Below are 21550 nucleotides of genomic sequence, written 5' to 3' on the forward strand. Positions count from 1 at the left end.
GACCAAAACACTGGCTTGCATCCATAGATGCTTCTCAAGCAAATCCCGGGACGTCATTCTCCCCCTGTACTCGGCCTTAGTGAGGCCGCAGCTGGAGTATTGCGTCCCGTTTTGGGCTCCACAATTCAAAAAGGATGTGGAGAAGCTTGAGAGAGTCCAGAGAAGAGCCACGCGCATGATCAGAGGTCAGGGAAGCAGACTCTACGATGACAGGCTGAGAGCCCTGGGGCTCTTTAGCCTGGAAAAGCGCAGGCTCAGGGGTGATCTGATGGCCACCTATAAGTTTATCAGGGGTGACCACCAGTATCTGGGGGAACGTTTGTTCACCAGAGCACCCCAAGGGATGACGACTAGGTCGAATGGTCATAAACTACTACAAGACTGTTTCAGGCTAGACATAAGGAAGAATTTCTTTACTGTCCGAGCCCCCAAGGTCTGGAACAGCCTGCCACCGGAGGTGGTTCAAGCACCTACATTGAACACCTTGAAGAGCAAACTGGATGCTTATCTTGCTGGGATCCTATGACCCCAGCTGACTTCCTGCCCTTTGGGCAGGGGGCTGGACTCAATGATCTTCTGAGGTCCCTTCCAGCCCTAATGTCTATGAAATATATGAGAGAAGAAACTAGTACAAATGCGTCTTTAAAGAAGGCTGTGTGATAAGTTAATGTTTCTATGCTGATTTAAATCTCTTGTTTTCTTTCAGAATTCCTGACCAGATTGCTGAAAACATTAGCTAGCTTTAAACTAATTAATTTCTCTCTTCTTTTTTTAGGTTTTTATAATCAACTCTTCAAATATATTCTTTCTTGAACCTGCAAATGAAATGAAAAATCTTCTGGATGAGCACACTGATATGTGTAAACGCATTCTTAATATCTACCGTCACATGGTGGTGCAAGTAACAATGGACAAGAAAACTTGGTAAAAACCTCATATTTTAATCTTAAAAATTTAATAAGCAAACCAAAAATGGACTTATTAAAAATAAAATAATTTTAGTGGGAATTCTCCAAACATGTCAGGGTTATGAGTCATTGTTGGAGGTGACGAGCTCTTGGAGTCCCCCTGAAAGACCATTCAGATAAGCCTAATTATTATGACAAGTCCCCATGGACAGCAGCAGCCTAGCTGGAAGATGAGTGGCTAGTGGAAGGAGCAGGGAAGCCCTCTGTATGAAAATTTATTGGGAGAGGTATTGGTTAGATTTGAGAAGCAGAAACAAGCAGCTGCTAGGATCCTCCTCCAGAGGTACTGAAATGACTGAAGGCAGACACCTGCTCTGATTGCTCACTCAAGACCTGTAGGGATATAAAAAATGTTATCAGTGTGTTGCCTTTGAGGCTCCAAATGGATTCTCTATGAAGACCATGACATTCTCTGATCTGATCTGCATTTGGTAAGATAGAGACCATATGTCTTGACATCCCATTCTCTGGCCTCAAATCTGCTAGCAGCTAGACTTGGTACTTCCTGGCAGAGGACAAGAGCTGAGTTGCAATAGCTGGGGAAGCCAGCTTCACCACTTGTGGAGGAGTTACAGTTGGGTTTGGATACCTAGTCTACTACTAATCTTGCTGTTTTATGATGATGATTTCTCCCCCCTCCTCCCCCTCCACCAGGAGCGTTTGGGGTTTGCTGTTACCTATGACCCACTGCAGCTTATTTTTGGGGAGGAGGTGCTTGAACTTCTTCAGTTCTCTTCTGCTCCATTGTTGGTGCCCCAACAGGTCTTGTCCAATTGTTCTAGCATTTGATAAATGGAATTTCCAAAAGTGTCTGCCATTCAGACTGTTTGCCTGCAGCAGCTATGATGAGAGAACAATGCACAGATCCTTTTCTGGTATCCCCATTTGGGTGGGACTGGAGTGATATTAATCAGAATGTGCAACTATGTTCACATGTCTAATTTCTTTCATTGTTTGAGTTGTGTTTGGTTGCTTGCCAATGTCTCCAGAGTTCTTGGTAAGTAAAGCTAATAATAGTACTTCACAAGTGAAATCTGTGGTTGTCATAGCTTCCTAGTGCAAATGTGGGAGTAAAATTAGAGATTTATCAATACAGTTAGTTATCAATAGATAATCAGTTATTTATTGATAATGAATTGTAAGTTTTCATCACTGTGTAACATTTTAAAACAAATTCTTAGCTAGTGCTACTGAACTCTGACTACAGATAAGCCACTCTTTAAAAGTGATAGAACATATTTATTCATTATCGTGATGCCAAACACTGTTTTGGTGCAAAAATGTAGTCCATGCAAAGGTTAGAAATATTCATCTAATTACTATATTTACTTGAATCTAAGACCACCTCGAATTAGAGATAGCCCCACCACCAAGTAATTAGATTCTGTGCTTGGAAAATTATAAATATGTTCTGATTTTTCCATGTATTGCATCTACGTATTGGGGGGCTGTCTTAAATTCATTCCCCAAAGCAGAAGCTAGAGCAGGGGCGGGCAATTATTTTGGGTGGAGGACCGCTTACTGAGTTCTGGCAAGTCATCGAGGGCCACATGATAGGCAGCTAGAGGCAGATAAATATTAATTTTCTAAAATTTTTAGGGGCCCCATAGGCCAGATAGAATGGCCTGGCGGGCTGCATCTGGCCCCTGGGCCGCATTTTGCCCATCCCTGAGCTAGAGGCCAGATTCCTTCTGCTGGCCTCCTCTAACTGTGTCGTGTCGTTCCCCCCACCCCCGGCCTATCCTGTTATGGCCTGTCATTTGTCTCCTGTCCCCTCATCTCTCCCCCCACCCCCCCCCCCCCCGCTTTGTCCCCCCCCCCAATGTCTGTGCCTACTCCCTTGTTGCCTGCCTCCCCTTCCCCTTGTCTCCCTAATGCTCCTCCCAGCCATGTACTGTGAGTCTTCCCTGCAGTTCCCCCACTATGCACCCCATCATCTCATGCTTCATGAGCTACCTTAGCCCGGGACAAACAGCAGCACAGCTCCAGGCTGGCACTCTTAAGATGATTTTTTTTTCCTCACAGTGATTGGGTGGGGGGGAATAACCTCATTTTGGATTTGAGTAAATATGGTAAAACTTTGACATTTAAGGCCTTCGGGAGCAGGTGATAAGGCTTAGCACACTTGAAAGGCAACTAGAGGAAACAGACTTCAGAAAATATGAGACAAGAATAGTAGACTTCTTAAAATACAACATGTAAAGCTTTTTTGGACTCTTATCCTCGATGTTAAAAAAAAAAAAAAAAAAAAAAAGTATTGTCAGAAAGAAACAATGTGAACTGTCTTCTATAATAAGGAACCTAGTTTAAATATATACCAAAAAGTAACTCTGATATTTTTTACAGGGAACAGATGCTGCTTGTGCTGCTCCGGGTCACAGAATCTGTGCTGAAAATACCACCCCCAACTTTCCTGCAATACTACGGAAGAAAGAATTCTACTTTAGCAGGAAGACTCGCAGGACCTCTTTTCCAGGCAATTAAATACAAATTTGATATGAATTTAACTAGATCAAAAAAACTAGATATAACAGAACTAGTTTACCCATTTGCCATCCAAGACCAGATTTGAGAAGTAATCGATTACCTAAATTACAGTATTGAGAATGTTGCAGATTAAAGGACCTGTGATATCTAATATGACTATTTCTATGTAGTAGCAGGCTGACAACTATTTTTGTCAGTCACTCGGATTTGCTATTATTGCATTTAGACTTGAGTTAAATATGTATAACAGAAAGAGATCTTGGGTAACACTGTTGGTAGCTATGCCCTGAAGAATAAGTTAGCTTGCTAAATTACTCTCCTCATTTAGCTAAAACATACCTGTTCTCTAGCCCTTTTATAACTTCACTGATGAGATCATTTTAGACACTGAAGTTGTGCTTACTCTGTATTTGCTCCTACATCTTCACTCCATGGAATAGATATCACTGCAGCTTTTCTGTATTGTTCAGAACAGTGGTTTCATAGTTTCATAGTAGGTAGGGCCGGAAGGGACCTGAGCAGATCATCAAGTCCGACCCCCTGCCCTGGGCAGGAAAGAATGCTGGGGTCAAACAACCCTGTAACCTGTCTAGATCTAGTTGCAACCTGTCCCTCTCCTCCAGCGTGCCCACTTCTCCCCACATCTTAGTGTCACCCAGGAATTTGAACAAGGTGCTTTTCACCCCCTTGTCCAAGTCGCTGATGAAGATGTTGAACAGTGCAGGCCCGAGGACTGAGCCCTGGGGGACCCCACTGCCCACATCCCTCCAGGTCAAAAAAGACCTGTCCACCACCACTGTCTGGGTGCAGCCCTCCAGCCAATTTGCAACCCATCTGACCATGTGGGCATCGACGCCACAGTCGCCTAATTTCTTAATGAGAATGGGGTGAGAGACGGTATCAAAGGCCTTCCTAAAGTCTAGAAAGACTACGTCCACTGCGACACCTGCATCCAAGGATTTTGTGACTCGGTCATAGAAGGCCACCCCATTGGTCTGACAGGACCTGCCTCAAATAAACCCATGTTGGTTGCCCATAAGCATGATCTCCCCTGCTGGCCCCTTGCAGATGCGCTCCTGGATAATTTTCTCAAAGAGCTTCCCTAGAACCGAGGTAAGATTAACAGGCTTGTAGTTTCCTGGGTCCGCCTTCCTCCCTTTCTTGAAAATGGGAACCACATTGGCCCTTTTCCAGTCCTCTGGCACCTCGCCAGAGCACCACAAGTGCTCGTAAAGCCATGTCAGGGATCCCGCAATGACCTCTGCTAATTCCCTCGGCACTCTGGGGTGGAGATCATCAGGACCTGCTGATTTGAACACATCTAGACCCACCAGAAGTTCCCTAACTAGGTCCTCACTGACCCTGGTCCTGGCAGCGCCTCCCCTGGGTCTGTCGGGGATCCCAGTGAGGGGATGCCCTGGTCTCTGCTCAAAAAGATGGAGGCAAAGGTTCCCAACCCTTTTTATACTGTGGACCAGCATGGGAGCAGGATGGGGTGCAGAGCCAGCTGCCTCCCTCCCAGAGCTGCCCCGTCTCCCTACTTTAACCCCACATGCGACTTCTGGCAGCAGAAGCCACTCGCCCAGGCGGACAGACGGGGTCCGAGCAGGGGGCTCATATCACAACCTGGCAACCAACCCTTCCCAGTGGTTGGGAACCTCTGGTTTAGAACATGGAGTACAATGCAGGCTGCTTCAAGACACCAGTGGGTAACCCAGGCAGCAATTTAAATTGTGTAATATTATTGGCAAACCCTATATGTTCTTATGAAAATGAATTAAGCACTCCTGCTACTTCCTCTTAGAACACTGAGCCTCAGTGTGTGACACTGTTAGTATCTAATTAAGGCTAGTTAAATTGTAATTCAGTGTCCTGCCACAAGCAGTTAATCAAGTACCTCTCTGCATTTGGTCTGGCAGCTTCTTAAATTACTTAAGTACTCTCTACCCAGTCCTGCTGTAAATTAAGCAGACTTTTGCACACTACAGAGTTTTAACTCCATGCTTAAAGCTCCCCTGTGGTGATAGAACCCTTCCCTTGTAGCAGAGCAAGGTTTCTGCTGCCATCTTGCAGGATTAGCCAACCAGTGGGCATTTTGGCGAATTATTTATCAGCTAAGTCTGCCATACGTGGCCTAGATTGTACCAGGATTCCAAATGAAGACTATTAATTGTACTCTGGAAAATGGTGGATTATAAACAGTAAAGGAGAGATCAATCATTTTTCTTTACAAGGAAAGTCAGTTTGCTGACCCGTTAGAGACGTCTGTTGCTAGATGCTTATAACTTTTCCTTGTGAGAAAACTAGTCTTTTTTTTTTTTTGTGGGAAAGTAGAGTATTAATACTGTTCTTTAAATCAGGCCAATATCAGATTAATTTTAAGTATGTTTTATGGACTAGACTCGCGTATGACAACAGGCTAAAATTATTTAGGAGCTCAGAGTTACAATTCAATAAAGAGTTGGTATGGTCTGGTCAAGTCTTCCCTTGTACAATCACCATTTTGTTGCAAGTGGCTCAGTTGTTGGACCCTGAATGCTTCTAAGCAGCTTTGTACTGTGTGTCTAGCTTTGGATCTTCAAGGCACACTTCTGTCTTAGTATCCTTGTATGACACATGTTGTTTGACTCTGCAGCCCAGCCATCTCAGGCCTCATCACAGACCTCCAGGCACCTGCTACCTCCAGATGGCATATGAATGCTTTTCTGGAGTTTTATTGCTGTAGGCACTCTTTGCTTGCAGTTTTAATTCCTTTGGGCACAGCATGGTAGGAAAGCAAAGAATAAGCCTTAGCAAAGACATTTCTTACCCACAGTCATATTGCTATTTTAAAAAATTCAAGTGACAGATTATGGGGGAGGGGAAGCAAAAGTCCTAAAATTCACCCTGTACGTCAGCTCTCAATCCATCTGCAATGCTTTGTTAGGATTTCCAGGTAGACAGAATTTCTTCTGCCACTTTCTCTTTTGCCCTCTCCCTTCCCTGTGGTCATGATCATCTCACAGAGCTTCAGAGCAGCTAACTTTTTCCTCAGTGTTCTCTCTGTTTCCAGCTTGAAAAAGCTAATCCTTCCTAAATTAGGCTTCTACCTGGGCAGAAAATTCATGGTTCTAAATCGGGTGTCAGCACCCTATGGCATATGGGCGAGAAATGGCCCACAAGAGTTCAGTCCTGCATGGGACAGCACAGAGGTCAGATGCACACAGCTGCACTGTGCTGCCCATCTGCTCTGCAGCAACCTTCTCTGCAGCCCTCCCTGCTGTTGTGTTATGTCTGTGTCTACCCTTGCTGCAGAACTTGTGCCTCTCCATTGCCCATGGGTTTGGGGATCAGCAGCAAGTGTAAGTGCAGACAACTTGGGTGCTCTTGGGGAGTGGAGATTTGAGGCCTAGAGCAAAGGGCTGAGTTGGAAGCAAAGACCCATGACAGCAAAACGTTGCCCAAACCCTGTTCTAAGGAGTAGAGCCAGTAGTAGAGTCATTCAAAGTTGGTGTCACATATTGCTGTTACAAAGTCTTCTCTGTGCATGGAGTTTGGGGAATATCTCACTACTTTTAAAAAGAGAAGAAATAAACTATGAAGGAAGTCCAAACTACACTAAAATGGTCATATAAACCTGTTTAATATTACATGTAAGTTATGAATGTCTGTTATGAATCATAGATGTAGTTAACCATGTTAGTTTGAAATCAAGTAGAAGGCAGGGTAGGTATGCACATTGCAGACTGACTAAAGTAGATATGTAACACAAGCTTTTTTGGGCTAGAGCTTATTTCATAAGATGCTGTCTGATGAATTGAGCTCTGACCCATGAAAGCTGGAGAGAGAGCGAGAGCTCTACTTCAGTTAGTCTGTAAGGTACAAATATACCCTGCCTTTTATTAATCATACCAGTCTGTTTCTACAGCTAAATAATTTAACATACTGCACAGCTATGAATGGGAATAAAAACATTGTAAACAAATGCTTAATCACATGAGAATCCACGTAAGATTTGTGCATGACTGTTGCAAGGAGGGGCATTATTAGCACTGCATAGAAATACCTGTGACTGATAATAGAGAGGTTATTTCTGCTTTAAAACCATAATGTTTGAATGCTTTTCTTTTGCCTTATGTTGGGAAGCCAACTATTATCACTTTAATTATTTATTCTTTTAGACACTTATAGTAGCCTGGATCAAAGCAAATCTAAATGTGTACATCTCCCGAGAACTTTGGGATGACTTGTTGTCAGTAATGTCATCTCTGACATACTGGGAAGAGCTTGCCACTGAGTGGTCACTGACTATGGAGACACTAACTAAAGTATTAGCTAGAAACTTGTATAGCCTGGACCTCAGTGACTTACCATTGGATAAATTAAGTGAACAGAAACAGAAAAAGCACAAAGGCAAAGGTAAGAAAAAACTTATTGTTTGACTGATTTTAATTCAAGCTGGGAAGGTGGGACATTATGAGCACACAGTCCTGTATACATTTGAGGAGGCAACATGGCCTTATGGATGGAACACTGGACTGAAACTGGGGAAGTCTGTGTTCCCTTCCTAGCGCAGCAATTGACCTAATGAGTGTGGATTCTGTCCAATCACTTCTGTGTGTCAATTTCCATATCCTTAAGACTGGGATAATGATATTGATCACTTTTGCAAAATGGTTTGAGATCTGATGATGAACAGCTTTATTACAGGTTGGTACTATAGATAGAAATCTGTAATGAGCATTCAAAAATCATGTTTTTTCCTACTCTGCTTGCTATCTTACAATTCTGATTGATATGATTGTTCAAAAGAAAGAGGAAGATGCTTGTTTATAAAAACTCTGGATATTAATGAGAAATTATGTATTCTGATATTTGCTTCCCTTTGGGAGGGTAGAGATGCATGTTCCTGTTTCCCTTTATTATTAAACACATTTTTTCCACCTCCAAATTCTGCTTCTGAGAATTAGACTCCTTCAGAGGTGCAAGGAATATGTTGTTTTCATTGTTGTTCTATATCATGTAGATGGGAGAAACGCAACATATTTTCTTAAACTTGTCCATTAAAATTACTCCAGAGCTTACCTTGTCTGTCTTTTACAGACTTCTCAGGCCCCATTAATCAGCAGGGATCCTGGTTTCTTCTGTTTAAAAACCTCCCAAAATTCTCTGATGTTTAAAAAACACAAATCCTACTCTCCGAAATCCTGACTACTTCCCCCCCCCCCCCCCCCACAGGCATTTTCCAATGATTAAAATGAAACACCATTGTAGAGAGATCGATTGATTGATCGAATAGTAGGGGTTCACTGATAGAGATTTTGGGGACTGATACCGATAGCTGATGTTTAAGGAGGCATATCGGCCAACACCAATCTGTCACTGGTAGGTGTTGTAGGGCTTCAGCCCCTTCTTGATAGGTGCCTTGCCCCCAAGTGATGTCAGGGTGAGATCGGGCTCTAGTGCCACCTAGATGGTTCGGGTGCTGCTCCTACTCGCCCACCATGTCTTTGTTCATTATTGGGGAGGCAGTTCCCTGCAGGTGGCCCTAAGCCGAAGGGGTCTCGACCCTGGTCTTTCTTCGTGGGGCTCCAACCTCCTCTTTACCCCACCCTTACCACATCCATGGCCTGGGCAAATGCTGTACCCCGCAGGTCTTCCCCTGGACGATCTTGCCTCATCCTCCCCCCCCGCCTCGACGGGTCCAGTTTTCGCAGCCAGCAAAATCTTCCCCGTGGTCGGTCCCTCAACTTCAGGCCAGCTCAGGCAACTAAACCTGCCCCAGCTTGGGGCTAATTGTAACTAAACACTCAACTGAAAGTGTCCAGCGTCTGCCAACAGGCTCCTAGGATTCTGTCTCCCAGTACCCACTCGGAGGGGGTGGGCATAGGCGGCACATCAGGCAACGAGGGGGAGGCACCTACCCCCTGAGATTTCTGAGCTTTGGGCTGGTGCCGCCTCTGTGTCCCAGTGGGCAGGACCCAGTGGGGGAAGGCGTACCATGCCGCCATGGCCACCAAGGTGAGGTGCAGCAGTGACAGGGAGTTGTGTCCCTCACTGCAACTGAGTGGGCAGGGGGCATGGTCTGGCCAGGGTACAGCCCAGTGCCCCACCCTCCTGATGCATTGCCTATGCCCCCGAACCCTTGCCATTATCTATGCCCCTTCTCACCCCATAGATTTACCAGGAGGGAGCTGCTCTCCATTACACTGCCTGGCTGCCATGTGTATGTGTGTGCACACGTGCATGTGGCGCCCCCTACCCCCTGCATCCCACTCCCCCAGCCCCAAGCAACCCATTGCAGCCTGGAACTCTTCCAGCCTGCAAAGGGAAACCCACAGTTTCCCACATTTTTTTCCTTTAAAGAAGAAAATCTACCTTTTGCCATGTTTTTTCCATGGGAAAGGGAAATGGAAACCAGGTCCCTGTTAATCAGAGAGTGAAAAACAGTCATAAATGTATTCCTGCATGTCAACAGTGAATGAAAGTCTGTGCTTAGATAAAAATGGGTATAGTTAACAGAATACTTGCTTAAGCACATATTCTGAAGCATGAAAAAGAGAACATTTTATTTAAAAAAACCCAACCCCAAACATCCTTATGTATGGAAGACCAAAACACAACATTCAGACCAAGAAAATGCATTCAAGTGATGGCATATTAGGCACATATTGCTTACACTGTGGATCAGTGTTCTGTTAAAACATATTTTATTGGTGTTCCTTACTTGTTTCTTAAAGTACATGTTGTTTATTCAAATAGTTCCAGCACCTACTTTAGTCAGCATCCTATAAGTATTACTTTTGGGGAGCATTTGCAAAACTTCCATTGAGAATTTCTCTCTCTTTTTAAGATCATTGAAATAATATTTCATATTGTGATCAGTTTCATATGGATCTTACAAATGCATTTTCCATTAAGCCATTTTATTTTTTTCTTATGTTAAAATGTTTTGATATTTTTATCACTTATGATTCCTAAATCTTCATAGCATCTAATTAATTAAAACACATGGTTCATAAATTGGCTTTATATGTCTTGTCTAGTGGCAAAATAATGGAAATATTCTTGGAAAAAAGGATAGATATCTACAGTATTTATTTTATCTATATGTATCCTCTCTAATCTTATTTCTCTTGAATCTATGAACTGAAGAAGTCAGAAAGGAACTACAACAGTAATAGTACTAGAGGCTTTGAACCAAAATGGATGTCCCTCAATTGATGTTGGTTGATAAGAGTTCAATGTTGATTTTTTTTTTTTTAATGCTAGTATACTATACAGCTTCTATAGTCACATGCTTAACATTGCAAGGCTGATACATTGACAATGGAGTGGAAAATATTTGAAAAGGTGACTACTTCAAATATCTAGTACATGAGCATCTCATAGGATTAAATGAATAAATTCACAATTATATTTTTACAGGAGTTGGGCATGAGTTCCAAAAATCATCTGTTGATAAGTCATTTTCTAGAGGCTGGAGCCGTGATCAGCCTGGACAGGCTCCAATGAGACAGCGCAGTGCTACAACTACTGGATCTCCAGGAACAGAAAAGGCAAGAAGCATAGTACGGCAAAAAACAGTTGGTATGTATCTGTAAAAACTGAGGGATGTGTTGAGAGGGGAGAGGAAACATTCATAACTGAACATTTTTTGCATCTACTTGGACAGCTTTTCTTTCTATGTGCATTCATTTGTAGTGTATTTGAATATGTTGTACTGTCTTTTTATAGCATTTTGTGGGCAAGTGAAAAGCATTTGGTTTCTAAATTTAGATTTTTGGCAAGTGCAGATAATTTTAAGCAGTGTTGATGCTTCTTTGCAATAAGTCCCATTGTTTAGGTACAAATTACCCTTATTTATAGAAAGATCTAAACATACATTGTTTTAGTCCTTTCTTGCTTTCTAGCTAAATAACATTATGCGTAGTTAGTTAATATAAAGCCCTCTAACAAAGGTGTCTTCATCCTTTTTTTTTTTGTTTAAATTATGCAAGGGATTTCCAAACTACTGTACTGTAATGAAAAGTGTGTAAAGTATGTGAATCAGCTAGTTATGAAAATGTTTTGTCTTTGATATATCTTAAAACCGCCAGGATCCATGGATACGTACACATGTGTACAGATCTAAATTTATACAGATCAATTTCTTGTCTTCACTACTTGCAGATATTTTTTCCTGTTTAAAAATGAGTAGTGATGGTCCGTGTTTCTGGTGAATTACTCAGACTCATATGCATTTGTATGACCTGCTTAGGAAACTCTAATGTGAAGGGGATGAAATGCTTATATACCAAGCCATCTCCAAAGATGATCTGTGTTGTCTACTGCATGAAGGAAAATTACATTGATTTAAATTTCTTATTTAAAAAAAATAAAATATTTTTTAAAAAATTATATTGCTGTGTCAACATCTTCATAATGGTAGGTGATCTCATTCAGCAAGTGCTGTCTTTTTACTAATGCTTCCTAAGAGCAGGTACACTCTGATACAGTTTATGATAACAGGGAATACAGGTCAGCAACTGAGTCTATAATTGTTCTTCCCTTTCCCCAAAATTTTAGAGCCAATTTAAATTTTTAAGTCACAGGGTTTAATTAATTAAGATTTTCTTTTCCCTTCAAAATACTTTGCAATATTACTAGAAAACTGTAGACCTCCACCAGGACTAGGGACACATTGTACCAGGGCAGTTCAGGCATATAGGACAACAACCATGGGCCCCACAGAATTTAAAAGGAACAACTTTAAATGTCTGGCTTTCTCATGCGTTCAGACACAAAATTGCACTTCCAGTGGTTTATGCAGAGCAAGCTCTGACATCTTCTAATTTGATTAAGTAGTCTTCATGGTTCAATTATACATTAATTTATCTGTATTTAGCTGATGATGGCTCTTAAAACAGTTTTCTGTTAAATCTTCAACACTTTCAGAACACAATGCCAGATAAAATTTCTGTTTTGGTTTCTTGAAAGTATGCATTTCAGATATTTTGTCAGATGCTACTGCAGTTTGGCTAAGTTTTTAATGGATTCATGTTAGTATGTTAGTTTCCTTTTAAAGGTTGGATATTTGCATGGTTTGGATCCTAAATCACTGACATTTATCCTGATCAAGCAATCCATTTTACATAGTCAGCATCAAATTAATCTAACTTTAAGCTTCTCATACTATAGCTTATATTGCTTTTGCTTTTGTCCTCAAAGCAATCATATCTTTATAGTCTATTTCTGCATTAACATAAACAGTTAATATCTAAGACCCCTTTCATACTTGCATGGAAATATATTTTCTGTACCCAATCATACCAACACTAATATTACAGTAAGGTAGAAAGGCATGAATTAGTTACCAAAAACTGTCTCCCATATCCTTTTATTTATTTATTTTTTTAAAGAAAGTTTTTCTCAGTAAATCTCCACACACATGAGGCTTATGGGGTTAAGGGCTACATGCCTACTGTACAAGGTGGTTTGCAAAATGAAACTGAGTAACTGATCTTATCAGAGAAACTGCTAGGTGTCAGTTTTTACAGATGGGATTAGTAGTAAAACTGAAAATCATCCAAGTCTGCCTAAAAAAGCCAGCATTCTTAGCAGGGCATAAACGATGCCTTTATCTTTTGAGATCTAGGTGTGCTGCAAATGGCTAACACTTTTTGCCCAGTACAAATAACTGTCCATATTGGTTGCAGGAGTGTAGGTTGTACCTGTGTTGGTCTAAGGATATATGCAGACAAGGTTCTTTGGGTGAATCTGATATCTTTTATTAGACCAACTTAAATAGTTGGAAAAAAAATTCTTAGCAAGCTTTTGGGTTTAAAAACCCTTCATCAGGCTGAGGAAGCATCTGCAGTTTACGTGCACTCTTCCCGGATGGAATGAATAGTAAAGAAGCCAGAGGCTGGTGTGCCTGCAAGAAAGACAGTCAGTGAAGATGTTTGAAAGAGCCACCTGGAGATACCATGTGAAGAATTGCTGCAGTACAAAAGAAAACCCCCCATGAATCTCTCACTGCTGGTTATGACATATCACCCCTCCCTCAAACCCATACAGAAAATCCTCAAACAATTACAACCCATACTAGAAGCAAACCCAGTTCTTTAAGAGATCTTCCCAGAGCCACCCACCCTAGCCTTCAAACAAGAACCTCGCTAACCTCATCACCAGAAGTAAGCTTCCTACAGCCCAGAACACACTGAATGGATCCAAACCATGCCAGGACAAGAAATGCAAAACCTGCTAACACATCTCCACCACCTGCACAATTACTACACCCCACAACAGAACCATCAGCATTCCTGGATGTTAGCTGCACCTCCAGAAATATAATATATCTCATCCAATGCACCAAATGCCCTGATGGAAAATACGTAAGAGAGACCAAACAACAACTGCGCACCAGTATGAACACACACACCGGAAATATATTAAAGACAAGAATACCCAGTTACCTGTGGAGGGACATTTCTCACAAGAAAACCACTCTCTCTCCAATCTCTCTGTTCTAATACTCAAAGGGAATTTACAAAACACTTTTCACAAATGAGCCTGTGAACTTCAATTCATCAACCTCCTGGATACAACAAATCATGGACTAAATATAGACATTGGATTTATGAGACATTATATCCTGCCTAACATCTGACTCTACTCCACTATTTACCTGCTACATTCATCCCTCTTCTCCCCCTAATGCTGTCTCTCACCCACTGACTCCTCAATTTACATCTTCACTGACTGTCTTTCTTGCATGCATACCAGCCCCTGGCTTCTATATTATTCATTCTGTACAGGAAGAGCACACCAACTGCAGATGCTTCCTCAGCCTGCCAAAGGGTTTTTAAACCCGAAAGCATGCTAAGAATTTTTTTTTCCATTTATTTAAGTTGGTCTAATAAAAGCTATCGGATTCACCCAAAGAACCTTGTCTGCATATTGGTTGCAGACATTTTAAGTGATGAATGAGTACTGTATTTCTTGTGAAGTATAGTATCAAAAAAGTAGTATCCTTCTAACTACAAGTGTTATCATGTATACTTAAAATTTACTTGAATGCATAATCAGATAAGTTTTTAATTTTAGTTCTTATATTAACTATATTTCAAGCAAACTATCTAAATATTTATTGGGCTGGCACTGTACTGCTTAACCTGAAGTAAATTGAGAAGGATACTGAACTTTCTTAATCCAGTTTTGCATACAGAAAGTTACTGATTCATAGTATACAAAGCTAAATTTAGAGCCTCTCGCTGGTGATGCCTTGGTTTAGCAGCTAATTTAATTAGAAAACATGGTTTCCTTTCCCTTTCTTCTAAAGAACCAAGACAGGCACTGATTATTGCCATATTTAATCCCGTGCCTCATTATTTTAAACCCTGTAATCATCATGAAAAGACTGTGTGTTAATACCTCAAAGCACTGAGAGAGGTATTTGTTTGATTTATTTTAAATACATGTACATAACACACTGTGATAATGGTAGTATTTGGCACCCAGGTGTAGAATAAATCTGTCCTACATAGTATTTGGTTGCCAGATCCTCCCCTTAAATTCAATGTTTTTTTTTCTGTAAGTAGGTCTGAATTTAAGTCTGGAATTTAGTCAGTCCTTAGATGTTGCATGCTCTTTAATATGCAGTTCATTTCCTTTGACTGTGAGGAATTTACTCCTTATGTTTGAGTAGGAGGGAAGTGCATGTCGACTATATTATGGTAAGAAAAAGCTGGGGCTCCCTTTCTATCTATATATTCTGTGTACATTTGAGCAGGTTGGGTTTTTTTGAGTCATCCTCATTCCAGCACACATTAGTTGTGCATCAAGTTTGTATATATTTATGTGACTCAAGAACAGGTTTTGATATGCAGTATATACATTTTTAAAGCCTGATCTTATGTAAAGTATTTTTGGAAAAGGGCCTCTAAACTTTGTATGCTTGTGGGTTGAAAAATCTTCTATACTGAATTCAGATACAAGACTACTCCTAGCCTAAACTGCACATTTTGGTACTAGAGAAGTATCATAACGTGATATTTACCATCCTGTAGTCTGGTTATCAGTGAGGAGCAAAAGTGAATAATGTGAGATATCAGGGATGTATTTGGTAGCCATGTTGGTCTGAGACAAATAGAAATGCAAAACTCTAAAACTCTTGGTTCAGAGATAATACTTTTTATTAGACCAACTAAGAAATCACAAAAAAATCTTTTAAAAAGATATAATAGTTGTGTGATTTCTAGTTGGTCTAATAAAAGGTATTATTGGTACTGAACCAAGAGTTCTAGAGTTTGCATCTCTACTGTGACAACTCAGTAATAAAATCTTGTACAAGAATCTGGCTCCAAATAACACATTTACTTGCATATCACGCTCTCCCAAATAAGATATTACTTTATTTTGGGAAAGTAGAATGATGATTCCCCCACCCCGAATTCTAACCACTGCAGTACAGGCTTCCCCAGACTGAATATTGGGCTCACCATTGCTAAACATTCCCAACTATATGCTGCAGGAAGGCAGAGGCCACTTATCAGCCTCACACCCTCTGGCTGCAGCATCATCACAGCAGCTTTTGGTTGATCATCTAATTGGGCAGTGATTGTGACAGGGTTAAACTTGAAGTTGTGGTGCTTCAGCCAGAGGGCAAGAGAGGCTGATGGGTGGACTCTACCTTTCCTTTATGAAGCATGGAATCTAGCACAGCCTCTGGCAGCCATTCAGTCATCCTCATGCCTCCATCCTGATATAGAAATCAGCTTCCTCATTTAAAACATGACATGCTTACACAAGCAACAAGGCTGCTCTGATGCACTATAATCGCAGCGTGTCAGAGCAGACTGGTTTAACTGAGTCTGCTGGAGCTACAGTAATTACCACGCTCCAGCAGACTCGAGCATCACATGTATCAGCATCCCCATGCTGAAAAGTGGCAGCAGGGGGGCTTTAAGTAAAGTTTGTTTGATGAGCTTTAGTTAAAGCAACCCCACCCCCATCAGAGCCACTCTAATTAAAGTGCTCCTGTGCCCCACCCCACACACCTCACTCCTAGAGCATGGGTATAAATGCTCATGCTACCCAGTTTTGGAGGCCTAATTTTGGGGGGTGAAAAGTGTGTATGGGATGTGAGTAATTATGGTAGTTAGCAAGTCAGCATACAATAAAAACACAAAGCATTGCATATCCTCTTTTTTGTATCTTCCTCTTCTAAAAAAATATATGGAAGGAGACTAAATTTAGACTTTTTTTTTTTTAATTGCCTACTATATTCAAAAATATTAAGCATGTCTCTGCCCACTTGTAACCTGTTATAGTCTGGTGCTATTTATTTTAAAAGTCCTGTCACCCAACGTTTGTTCATTTACAAACCTCAAATCCTGGCTCTCCTCTACTTGACTGCTGTTGGGAATATAGCACATCTTATTTAAATTAAAAGTTAAGCTGCACTAGTTAATGCAGTTCACAGCTCCTCATATACTAGTGGTTTGCATTTTTATCTTAGAAAATTTACTTTTAAATTTCCATTCTCTTCATTGCAAATGGGCTAGATTAGTCAACAGTCTGAGTTGCTATTTCAGATCAAAGAGGGTTAGATCTCTTGGATAAAATTACCATTTAAAATGTATGTGGTTTGGTGTTTAATATAAGAAGTTTGATATGTTCTCTTTAGCTTGGAAAAAACATCTAATACTCTAGTTCCTTTGATTTAAGATGTGCGAAAATCATGCCATATACTTAAATAATAGACTATGACTTATAGATCTTAAAAATAAGAGGCAGTTGGAGTCTTGCATGTGAAGTTACATGTAAACTTCAGAGTAAAGCAACTTCTAGTTAGTTTATGAGGGAGAAACCAATTTTTAATAGAAAACTGTTTCAGTTCAGAGTTCCTAGGTGGTTTTAGGACTGCCACTATACTTGTCATCTGTATTTTCTAGTTTGTATACATTAAATCACCAATTTTTTCTGCATGTTGCTGTGTTAGAAACATCCTTTTACTTGGGTTTATAAGTGTGATGTGCTCAAATTTCACTTGTACCATATCCACATACTTCTGATTCCCTTGCAGATCAGGAGCACTCAATTTTATTAAGTATAATATTCCAAAACATTGTGTACATCAGACAAAGTCTGGTTTTAAGTATATCTATAATCTTTATTTTTTTTAAAGCACCAAAATTCACATAAAAGAAAATGTCAGTGAATGTTTTTATGTCATTTACTTAAGTTTCTTGCTATTTAAAATGTAAAGAGGAAACTAGTTGAAAACTGTGAATTGTATCTTTTAAGAGCTTTAATCATACTCAGAATTGAGTTGCAATATCTGTTCTTGCTGATATCATAGAAAATGAGCATAAACATGCTATATACCAGGAGTCAGTTAAGACTACCAGGAAAAAATGGGAAATACTACCCTGGTTTCACAACCATATGCTTTTGCATAAAATCAGTGGGACTGCTCACGTGAGTTTTGGGATGCTGGATCAGGATAAGAAATTGTTCATTAAAATCTGGAACTATATTCAGGAACTATATTCAAATTCTCTTTGCAAATAATCAGTTGTTAATTTAATGCTTCTCAAACTTCAATTTTATTTGGAACTATTCCTTGTACTATGAATTACTGTAGACAAAAAATTCAGTTGTCTTTCAGAATGTTGTTTTGGAAATTCCTGAATTGAATTTAAGATTATTGGGTTATATAAAAATCATGATACTCATGTTTAACAAGACAGGCAACTCTAGAAAGGGCAAATAAAGTGTAAATTGCTTTCTGGATTATAATTGCACAAATTCTGAGTGCTTTCGGGATAGGTTTGAATTTGTTGATATTTTTTTTTCCAACCCCTGATGCAGCGGAAAAAAGTGCTATTTAATTCACTTCTCAGTTTTAGATGGAAAATCATTGTAACAGTCATAATATTGCTGCTTTACATAAACAGTTAAAAACTCAAAATGTTTTATGTGTCCACTGATTTTTTTTCTTTCTTACAGCTCTGCCAATATCTGCCGTGCTGAAATGTTTTAATTTAAAATTTTCTTCCTTTTTATCTTTGTTTTCTCTGTTGCTGCTTTTTCTGTGACACAAGCCTTTCATTATAGTCACTCTTCTTTTTTCCTTCCCCACTTCTTTCTTTTCCTTTTTTAAAGCCATGAGAAGCCGATCCATTGGTGAATGTGCTCTGCCATCGGCCTATATACGCAGTGCTAAAAGTGCTCCTGTTCTGATCCATACTTCCAAACCCTTCTTGCCTGATATTGTTCTCACTCCCCTTTCTGATGAGCTTTCAGGTAGTGCCACCTCTGCTAATTTCTGCACCCCCTTTATCACTTTTTTAATTCTTCTGCTTTCAAATTCTGCTAAATCAATAAATTCTTCAAAGTAAAATATTCAGGGGGAGGGGGAGGAGAAGGGAAGAGATTAAAGAATGAGCATTTTGAGTTGCATGAAAAATCATGCTATACTTGCAATCCATCCTGGAACTGTTAGAAGTTAGTGCTGTGCCAATCTGAATTATTGTCAGTGTGTAAATGACAGAACGCTTATTTTTTTCAGTTTATTAAATAGCTGTAATATAAAATTCAAATGCCAGGAAATAAAAATAATCTAAATTTTTATTTGATATGGATGGGGAAAAAGGTCTGTTTGACTTGCCATAGTGAATGTTTCAGTATAGCAGTGTTTTAACTTATTGTCCACAGACCTTGTATGGGCATTCTTGTGGCAACTGTATAGAGGAATAATTTGTGATTAGATATCCTTTTAAAAATGAAGTATGGTGAAGTATATTCTATAGTATGTTTTAAAGAATGAAGAAGTAAAACAAGTTAAGCCCTTGCAGTAGTGTTTAAAAATGAGGATGACATTTGGGTCCAGTGCATGACTGGAAGTTAGACTTCGTTAAAGTTTCCAAACTTGAAAATGCCAAGGAGTGCTTATTGTATTGCTCATATTCCAGACTGTACTTTGATCTAAGTCAACATGGCTTAGGTTCATGATCATATCATCTGTACTGCCTCTGTGGATAGAGAAGATGCCAGTGGTGTTATGTGGAGGCAGCCCTTTCTTATCTAACTGAATACTTATTGAAGGTTTCAGGATAGGGTAGAGATATAACATCATCACAATGATAGCAGTAGACAGTTTGTTTTTATGGAAGATATTAGCCAAATCTTACCCCCCATCCATCTCACTCTTTTGACTATTAAACATCCCTTATGGCATCTTGAGTCTGGAAGTGGTTTGGGAGCTGAGTCCTGCCCTGGAGTCCATTTTTAAGAGATAAGACATCTCAAAAACACACATTTACTATAGTTTATGATACTGTGTCTGTTCTCTCTCTTTCTTCATTATGTAATTGAAGGCTTATTCTAAAAGTATCTATAGCACAATCTCCTTTTCTTACTAAGTTTTCACCTTCGGTCAGCAGTGATGAAAGTATTGTTATCATTATGTTGAGACTATGATTTTGAGCTTGTTCGATAAGAGAACCTTGGGATATCTTCCTAGTAAGCCTGACCTGATTCAGAATCATTACCTTTTGCCATGCTTAATCCATCTCAGTTTGGCATCATATATCATTCAGAATATGTTTACACTACAGTCTTGAGGTATGAGAATTAATCCAGCTAGCTCAGGTGCTAATAGCAATGCAGCTGCAATAACATAAGCATCAGTGTGGGTTAGCCACCCAGGTACATATTTAAGATCCTGCATGTCCTTATATCAGCTGTGCTGGAAACCATGCTGCTGAGGCTTCATTGTTGTGGGTACCTAAATTATCTCAGATAAGGAACGCTGACAGAAGTGACATTTGTCATTAGATCATCCCTCTGACAGTGCTCTCCAGCTGTCCCGTGACAAAAGGTGCACAGCTGCAGAGCGCTTTAAAAGTGGCCAATTGTGCGACAAATTAACCCTTATGTAATGAGGGATCAGATGAAGGTGCTCCAAAGTGGAGTGTCTTAGCAAACTTCTGTCAGTCCCTGCACACAATCAGGGCTGAGCTGATGCAGCCCAGCTTTGCCTCTGGTGCTGTCTGCAGGGAGGGAAGAGTGGTTTGAGGAAGGGAGAGCATGCTGCAGGCTGGGGTTTACCCAGTCTGAGCTGGAGTGGGGAATGAGTGGATTGCTACAGTTCCCTAGAACTGCCTATGTGGCCCACAAATAATTGCCTGCCCCTGTTCCTAACTCATTGCACTTTAGGTGAAGCACCATGAGTTAGGGCGGGGGAGCTTACTGTTACCTCTCCTGATTACAGTGTAAACATCACTTAGTAAGGTACTACGACGTTTTTGGAAAAAAAGAACCATGATTGGATGCTCAATTTATCCAGAGATGGGGCCATGGCTCATGTTAATTTCTCTAAAGGTTATAATTTGATTCTCTCTCCCTACCCGTTTCTCATTAGAATTGTAACTAATCTACTTTCTCATTCTTTATCATTGATCTTTTATCACCTGCTGGTGATAATGAAGGTGTATGAAACTATTGTTGGAGTTATTGATGAGTGTATTAGTAGCTGTTTTACCAGCCATTCTCCTCCTTACTTGTAATTACAGAACAATGAATTAAAGTTTAAGAAGGAAAAAACCCAAAACAAAGCATTACCTGCATTCTCAAATTGCAGCTCAGTAGCTCAAGGTTAAAACCATGGCAGTGTGGAGAAGAAAAAGGCCATAAAGGAAAACCTCTGAGATTCTACCTGTGCATTTTAGTATTTTGTCTAAGCTGGTGCTAAATGTGCTAGGTAATGGGGCTTTCACAGACTAGTATATCTCACTAATCCACAATTTCTCTATTCTTAATTTCATCCCATTCTCTTTTTTTCTTTCCTTTATTATGCTTACATTTATTATGCTAAAACAATTCCTTTTATTCCAGTTTTAATCCCTTCCATGTGCTTATGGTCTTATTCAGTTCCATCCTAGTAACTATATGAATTAGGAGTACTTTCTGAAGCCTTTTTTTTTTCCCCCTCTAAAATGTAAAAATCAAATGAGTCATGATGATGATTGGTAGGATGGGTAGTTAAGATGCGTAGTTCAGTTAAATCATAAAAAAGAGAGAAAAAAAATCTTAGTTTGCTTGTAAAATTTCCTTTTCTAAAATCCTAT

General features: G+C 40.1%; 1 protein-coding gene across 4 annotated transcripts in view; it reads left to right on the forward strand.

Annotated features, from left to right (window-relative positions):
• Positions 1-21550, forward strand: part of RALGAPA1 (Ral GTPase activating protein catalytic alpha subunit 1) — a 163853-nt gene that overhangs the window by 32452 nt on the left and 109851 nt on the right. For all 4 annotated transcript variants that reach the window (XR_003093553.1, XM_025201507.1, XM_025201517.1 and 1 more), the window contains exons 10-14: positions 776-924; positions 3315-3444; positions 7616-7853; positions 10863-11024; positions 18585-18725. Coding sequence is in view for 3 of the 4 variants with exons in the window: in XM_025201507.1 (XP_025057292.1) it covers positions 776-924; positions 3315-3444; positions 7616-7853; positions 10863-11024; positions 18585-18725 (820 nt within the window). In the remaining variant the exon portion in view is untranslated. The remainder of the gene's footprint in view (positions 1-775; positions 925-3314; positions 3445-7615; positions 7854-10862; positions 11025-18584; positions 18726-21550) is intronic.

The sequence above is a fragment of the Alligator sinensis genome, unplaced genomic scaffold (assembly GCF_000455745.1).
Source record: "Alligator sinensis unplaced genomic scaffold, ASM45574v1 scaffold280_1, whole genome shotgun sequence".
Taxonomy (NCBI): Eukaryota; Metazoa; Chordata; order Crocodylia; family Alligatoridae; genus Alligator; species Alligator sinensis.